We start from the raw sequence: 8,127 nt of genomic DNA, 5'->3' as shown, positions 1-8,127 counted from the left end.
AGACCACCACGCACGGTTCACCCCTTATAACTCTATGGTTCACCCCGTTCACACACCCCCCCCCTCCCTGTGTTCACCCCGTTCGGTTCATTCACGCAGTGATGATGAAACAGGAAGTGTTTGAACTTGAAGCCGAGCCAGTGTTTACCACCATAGACCGCATTGATGTGTGTGAGATTGTTGACAGAGTTCAACTATCTATCCATGTAGCGCCGGCTAAGCGTCGCGGACTGGTACAACACTACACTATATTTACTGATAATCCACGCAGGCTATTAAAGCCCAGGGAGAGAACAAATAACGGACTAACACCATCGTCTCACTGTCACTCTAATTATGACTTTGAACAAGCCATAAATAATCATGTTCGGCAGAGTTCGTAGACTGCCACTCTCTTGTAGAGTGTGCCATGCATTGCGGAGGTGAGTAGGCTACACAGCAATAAACTCTATTTAGCAAATAGCATATTAGTCTATTGATTATGCTATTGATGTATGTAGCCTACATCATGACACTTCTTAAACAGTTAAATGTTCTTGACAGTGCACTCACAGTAACTTTGAATGACCATATAAGTTCCACTTCCACGATAGTTGTTGTGCTTTTAAAAGCTGCTGTGATACCCCACCACCCATCTTTCATCTCATACACTTATTTACCCAAATTATTATTGTAGTCCCCCTTGCTGTCTGTAGCCCAGCGAGAGCATGCACCATCATCACCATGGCATTGTGAACACTTTGTGGGATTTGCAGACCATTGTTGTAATTCATAATGACACAGCAGCGGTTGCATTCACTTGACCCTCCCATTTCCACTCGTCGCGTGTGTTCTTCCTGGTTATGACAGTGTTATTCTTCTGCTTCAGCAGAACACAAACTCTGCCTTTCATTACGGCCAGGGATTTGATTTCTTCGTTTTACGGACATCATCGTCGGAGCATCGTCATGGCCTCGCAGACAACAGCAGCGCACTTCGATCTGCTGGTGATCGGCGGGGGTTCTGGGGGTCTGGCAGGCGCACGGAGAGCGGCAGAGTTCGGGGCCAAAGCCGCGGTGATAGAAAGTCACAGACTTGGAGGTACCTGCGTGAGTAACGAACACAAGTTAGCTTAATATATTCTTCTGGATACCATACTACTGTTTGATCAACTGGCCGGTGCATCCGTCACGTGCAGATGCAGATAACCGGCGCACTGCGAAACCTTTTTGTTGTGGGTTGTTTTTGTGCACAAAATAGTGTTTGCAATCATGTATGGTTCTGTTATTCATTGCTGACTTTTTAGCAGTGGATGTCTGTTTGTGTTTACCTGAATGGATACATTATTGCACAAGATACCAGTTACTCGTTGACCAGTCCAATATAATATAGGCCTAATATAATAGAAGTACCTTGAAGTTTAAAAGTCAGTAATGAATAATAGAACCATGTTCCCCCCTCCTTCAACCATGTAAGGTGTCTTTGGGTACTTGGGGAAAGTGCTATATACATTGGAGATCCTGTTATTAATGGAACATTAGTTGTCTATTTATTAATGTATTTAGTACAAGCTTAAACCATTTTCTTTGTCACATTTTTTCAGGTTAATGTTGGCTGTGTCCCAAAGAAGGTATTGTTCCCTTTTCTTTTACTGTTGCAATGGTCAGTGTCGGAAGACAATACAGACAATAAGAACAAAGACCATTTACAATTCAGGCATTTAGCAGATTCTCTTAATCGAGAGCGATTTATACTAAGCAGGAACAATACACGTTAATACATCAATTACATTCGATTATCTGTGCAGTGAAGCTGAGTGCTTCTAGTTCACTGGGTGACTACGACTCCAGTCTCCAGTCTGGGTGGTGATGGGGTGATCACAAAACAAAACAGGATCATAGTTGAAGAGAGGTCCAATCAAAATGGGAAAACTTCAAGCCCACTCAAGGTTAGGACTTAGTTAAAAAGCCTTTAATATGATGACAGGGCTACTACATCTCAATCAAATGCCACTAGATGCAGACTGGTTTCAACATTTATTCATTCATTCATTCAAACCTTTATTTACATTGAGGTTTCCCTCATTTGCAGTGTCGTTGAGATACAGTACAACATAATACAACATTTTCAAAGCAATAAACAAAAAACAAACAAAAACAAAAACAAAAAATCCTCAGGAAGTGGCTATAAAGGCCTCTATAGACACATATTTAAATTGTGCTAATAAACCCTGTGGTAATCGCACGTTGTCTTTTGCAAACAACCCTGTAAATAATTACTTTGATAGGAGTAATGTTGAGAACTTAGGCCTACTCTCTGTTATCTTGAGATGCTGTCTTCTGTCTTTCTTCATAGGTTATGTGGAATGCAGCGGTACATGCTGAATACCTGCATGACCACTCTGACTATGGCTTTGAAAATGCGCATGCTCACTTCAGCTGGGAGTAAGTTATTGTTCTTCCTGCCTCTATTGTGAGGATACACATATATTAAGTATCATATACTGTATCACGTCTGATTTCCAGACGTGATAAGGTTTAGGAAGATGACAGTTTTATTTTTATTTTTATTTAACCTTTATTTAACCAGTAAAAAACCACATTGAGACTGAAGTCTCTTTTACAAGTGTGAACTGGCCAGAACAATAGGCAAAATAAGTGACACAACTCTGCCAGTAAACAAAAAAATAACAACAAAAAACAGGACAGACATACAATGCTCATAAATACAGTACCCACTACCAAATAAGCTAAAAGGGAGAACAGGAAAGCGACAGTTCCTTCTTGGCAACAAAGGGATGCTTGTTAGATGTGGAAAGTGATACCACCTTTATAAGTTCAGAAAGCAGGTGGCTAGCGCACATCCAGTTCCTGGCTGGTGCTGGACTAAGGTAGATACAGTGAAGAGAAGAAACCACCTTTTCAGTCAAATATTCTATTTAATTGGTTTCCTTTTGCCTACTCCTCTCTTGTTGAGCAGTACCGTTAAACCACACCCTCTGTTTACACAAGATGCCTCTAAATGATATGGTTGTTCGAAGGTTGCAGTCAACGGGCCAAACACAGCAGAAGCATTTAATAATAGTAATGAATATTATTTATTCAAGTACTCCCTGTTTACACAAGATGACTCAGAATGAGTCAAGGTGTCAGCCAGTAGGCCAAACACAGCCATGTGATCATGTCCACAAAGTACTTTTTTATGTGTGTAAAAAAGGAGATCAGAAACACTTAAATGTCATGAATTATAAGGAATAAAAATGGGAAACATAAGACAATGAATAAACGAGTTGGAACCACACACTCTGGCAGTGGATGTAAGAGAAAATGTATTTATTTTCTTAAAATGGGCAAATTTATTTATTTTGGAACACAGTTCCATATACCACAATGCTATTGGGCTTCCTTTAGCTTCCCCTACCTCAGGGGTTTTCAACTGATTGTGAACCAGGGACCACCACCCTGACTAAGAATCAAGCTAGGGACCACTGTTGTGTTGGGAGGGTATGGGCTAAGCTTAGCGCTTTCATAACACTTGCTAATGCTATGCAATATATACATACCACTGTTTCTTAACAGATGGTCCACAGACTGCTAGTGGTCCATGGCATAATAGGCCTGCTGGTGGTCCATGGGAAAATGTTTTAAAATATAAATAAAATGTCTTTGTTAGATGTATTAAAATATGTTTAAATAATACAGTATTTCAAAAGTCCATCAAATGTAAGAAAATATTTGAATCGATAGCTAATAAAAAGATTGAAATTAAACATCAAATGTAAGAAAATATTTGAATTGATAGCTAATAAAATCATGACTGTTAAGGGCTTGATTTAATTCATTGCACGATACTATGTGCAACAAATTGTATCAAGCCAAGTCATTATTTAACTGAAATATACGAGTGGTCCAGAGCCAAAAGATATATCTTTTGAGAACCACTGATCTATTCCTATCCCACGGTTACACTTCTCTTACTTTATCCATTAAAGTCAGGTTAACTGATACAGTACTGATAGACCTGACAGTCCTGACTGGAAATTGCAACACAGCTGTGCCATTGCAATATACATATTTAAGCTCCAATTACACCAGAGGAGCTGGTTGTTGGCCAATTCGTTTTTTTTTTAAACTGTGGTGGCACTCTCCGAATGTGCAAATCTATGAATGTGAAGTATGACATTGAAGAAGAGAAACGTTCTCTGGATTAATTGTTCAATTTTCCTTTATGATCTTTTTCAGAAATGTCAAGGCTAAAAGGGATGCCTATATCAGTCGCCTGAATAATATTTATCGCAGTAACCTTGACAAGGTAAAGTCCTTTTTTAGATTTACTCTTACCTCTAGAGATTAATCAAATTCACAACTAGTCCTATCTAGAATTTGTCATAACAGTTTTTTAATGAAATATTGTTGTCCCTTAGGCTTTGTGGCAATGCACAGCAAGTTGTAAGTAACTCCTTTTCTACAGGCTAAAATCGAAATGATTGAAGGTCCAGCCAGGTTCACAGATGACCCTAAACCTACAGTGGAGGTCAATGGGAAGAAGTATACAGCGGACCACATCCTGATTGCCACTGGAGGGCGCCCTTCTGAACAAAGTGATAGTGAGATCCCAGGTAAAACAGTTAAGTGTTCATTGATATTATTCTGAAAAAGCAGGTGTTTGATTTAACATAAAGCATGTAGTGGGAAGGGGATTTATTTTAAGGGATATATTTACAAATATTTTGGAAAGTTTATTTTAGTCTGGTATTGGCATTGGTGCTTTTAGCATAACATGGTGGAGCGTCCGTCTACTATGCATCTGAAAACCGTAATAACTAAACACATAGGTTATGTCTATACAGCCTACTGTATAGACATCTATGTATAGAAGTTTATCAGATTTTTACAACAAGCACAAAATAAAGGAAGAAAAAAATATATAGTAATGGTTTTGTTTGTTAATAATTCCAGGAGCAAGTCTAGGCATCACCAGTGATGGCTTTTTTGAGCTCGAAAGCCTTCCAAAGTAAGATATGTTATTGATGATAATGTTATTATAAGATAGTTTGCACAAAATAACATCACTCACTCTTTTATACCTGGTGTAAAGTGATATGACAGTAAATTGAATTAAGTTGGAAAAATATGTCTTCATACTGTAGATGTGCATTCATACAGTTAAATATACCATGCATCACCCCAACAGGCGCAGTGTTGTTGTAGGAGCAGGATATATTGCAGTGGAGATGGCTGGCATTCTGTCTACCCTAGGATCCAAAACATCTCTCATAATTCGTCAGTCAGAGGTACAGTAGGAGTGATTGGCTCATCAGAAATACTAGACAACTAAATCTTTATTTCAGTGTTCTGAGAAATAAAAAAATCTTTTTCATATTCACTGCAGGTCTTAAGGAACTTTGACACACTTATAAGTTCAAACTGCACAAATGAACTGCAAAGCTCTGGCATAGAACTAATGAAGAATAGTCAGGTGAAGTCAGTGAGTAAAACAGACCAGGGCCTGGAGGTGACACTTGTCACCAAAGACCCGGAGGAGAAAATTGTTACTATCGAAGGAGTGGACTGTCTCCTCTGGGCCATCGGTAGAGTACCCAACACTACTGGACTCTGCCTCAAACAGATGGTAAATATGCATTACAGGCCATTTAATTGGTAATATTAAATTAAATATTTAATTAGATACACTAAATAGCTTTGCCAAAAATAGCAGACTAACCAACAGACTCGATCTTCTATTTAAAAATGTATTGCACCCCCATAATGGGGTGCTATAGGGTTGATCTTCTTTACATTTGCATGTATTCCTTATTAGTTTCTTCTTTCAGAATGAAAGGCTATGTTCCCAATGTATGTGTCAGAGAGAGTTTAACGTAGTGTTGTAATCGTTTTTCTATGATGAATTAACAGCTTAAATAAATAGGCACTAGAGTACGGAGGTAAATACCAAAAACCAAAAAGGCTTGCTTCAAAATGTATTCTTGTCTGTGTTGTTTGTCAGGGCATTGATACAGACAAAAGAGGCAATATTGTGGTGGACGAGTTCCAAAATACCAGCCGCCCGGGTATCTATGCTGTTGGGGATGTTTGTGGCAAGGCCCTTCTCACACCTGGTAGGCTCTGCATAAAATCATGTTTATAATATTGTAAAGACAGGGAAGTTTGTAACTTCCCCTGTATTTATTTATTTCCCCTGTAAAACATTTGTGCATTTCATAGTATGTAGGTGCAATTTTGTACTGCCTCGATATTGATATATATATAAACAAAAAATAATAATGATATACCAATCAATATCGGTAGCTAAAACCTGTAACTGATCAATATTTTTTGCATTATATTTTATTGGATTGGTGTATTTTGTTCTGAGTTGCATTCTGACATAAGTTTTGCGCATGGGCAGTTGCCATTGCTGCAGGTAGAAAGCTGGCACACAGGCTGTTTGACGGAAAGACCGAATTCAAAGTGGACTATTCCAACATTCCCACTGTTGTCTTTGCCCACCCACCCATCGGTACCGTTGGTCAAACGGAAGGTGAGAGTGCCCTTACTCAAGATGTCCTTGGTTGGGTTGGGGGTAAGATTCTGCATTTAAGGGCACGGTGGCGCAGTTGGTAGTGATGTCGCCTCATAGCTAGAAGGTTCTGGGGACTCTATTGGCGGTGGGGGCGTGTTCTCTCCTCCACGTCATCAGTGCCCTAGTCTCACGTAGGCAGACAACTATTCCACAATCTCTGAATGCTATATCGTCTGGCATTTCCGTTCACGAAAAAAAAGATTTTGACGAAAGCATTTGAAAATTGCGAGAGGCAACAGTCTGGCCACATGATACTATCAACCCACTATCAGCCCAACTGGTCGGTGAAAATACTGGGTGAAAAAGAACTGGGTTCGAAAAATCGTGGGATTATTTTGTTTTGTTTTTTAAACATCAAATGTCAATTTGTCCAAATGTCCATTTCCATTACAGTATACAGCAGTGGTTCTCAATTGCGCTCTATTATACTTTGATGTTACAGCGGAGGCCATTAAAACCAGCGGGAAGGAGAATGTAAAGACTTACACCACTTCCTTCACACCAATGTATCATTCCCTCACAATTAGGAAGTCCAAGTGTGTCATGAAGTTGGTGTGTGTGGGCAAGGAGGAGAAGGTACAGTATGTGTCATTGGAGAAAAAGTCTTCTGACAGCAGCCATTTAAAGGCAAAATATCTGTACCTGCTACTGCCTTAAACTGAATTCTTCTTTCCAGGTGGTCGGCCTGCATATGCAGGGCCTAGGCTGTGATGAGATGCTCCAGGGCTTCGCTGTAGCCATAAAGATGGGAGCCACCAAAGCAGATTTTGACAACACCATTGCCATTCACCCCACCTCGTCTGAGGAGTTGGTCACAATGCGTTAAGATAAAAACAAACAAACAAAGAAGTCCCTTGCCGCCCAATATCACTAGAAAAAAAAGATTGATATATATACACACCATAGACTCTCGCAACAGCTTAATAACTTGTTGTTGACCTATTACCTACATAGTTTTCCCTCTAAGTGACCTTATTTGTGTGCAGCGTTTGATACTTTTTCCATCGAATTTTACTTAAATGGACCAATACGAAGTTTTTTCAATTGTATGTGGGTCTTTCAGGTGGTGCAGATCAATTTCATGCAATATTCAGGATGATTATTGTGAATTAGAATTTAGAAGTGGTGGCCCTACAATTATTGTTGTCGAGTTATTTGCTTGGTAAAGTCAAAGCATTTCTCCTAGTGTATGTGTATAAATATAAACCATTTCATTTGTCAGACATTTATTGAATGAACATTAATGCAAACATTGCTGCCCGTTTTTTTTCTACCAGTCCAAGGTCACAAGCTTGCCAAGTAGCCTATACAATCTACTGTACTGTAAACAGATTCATTAAACATGTCAAGCTTTATCTTTCTCACTAAATGCAACTTTGCAGATTTTTTTTCTTCTTGGATGCTATCTTTTGTGAGGATGTGGAATTGTGCCTTTGTATTAATGTCTTGTCTTGTAGTTGTATCAGTGGACACTGGACAGTTGGCCAACTAATGGGGTCCACTCAGTTCCTTGAGCCGGTTCTGGTTCCAAATAGACCCTAAAGCCAGGTCTGTAACACAAAATAT

General features: G+C 39.3%; 1 protein-coding gene across 3 annotated transcripts; it reads left to right on the top strand.

Moving 5' to 3' along the window:
- The first annotated feature begins 228 nt into the window (after positions 1-228).
- gsr (glutathione reductase) lies at positions 229-7,930 on the top strand. 3 transcript variants are annotated; one of them, XM_083786181.1, is made up of 13 exons: positions 229-422; positions 872-1,088; positions 1,583-1,609; positions 2,335-2,423; positions 4,221-4,290; positions 4,450-4,597; positions 4,938-4,992; positions 5,173-5,272; positions 5,371-5,610; positions 5,986-6,097; positions 6,388-6,519; positions 7,004-7,137; positions 7,238-7,930. In XM_083786181.1, exons 1-13 carry the CDS (start codon positions 364-366, stop codon positions 7,385-7,387), a joined length of 1,533 nt encoding a protein of 510 aa, XP_083642307.1. In that variant the 5' UTR covers positions 229-363; the 3' UTR covers positions 7,388-7,930. The 3 variants fall into 3 exon arrangements, with proteins under 3 accessions (XP_083642307.1, XP_083642306.1, XP_083642308.1); XM_083786180.1 differs by having other exon boundaries at positions 869-1,088; XM_083786182.1 differs by having other exon boundaries at positions 869-1,088; positions 7,089-7,137; positions 7,238-7,375.
- The last annotated feature ends 197 nt before the right edge of the window (positions 7,931-8,127 follow it).

This window comes from Protomyctophum parallelum (genome assembly GCF_964188405.1).
Source record: "Protomyctophum parallelum genome assembly, chromosome: 16".
NCBI lineage: Eukaryota > Metazoa > Chordata > Actinopteri > Myctophiformes > Myctophidae > Protomyctophum > Protomyctophum parallelum.
The sequence above is the reverse complement of the archived record's forward strand: the minus strand, read 5'-3'. Positions and strand labels throughout refer to the sequence as shown.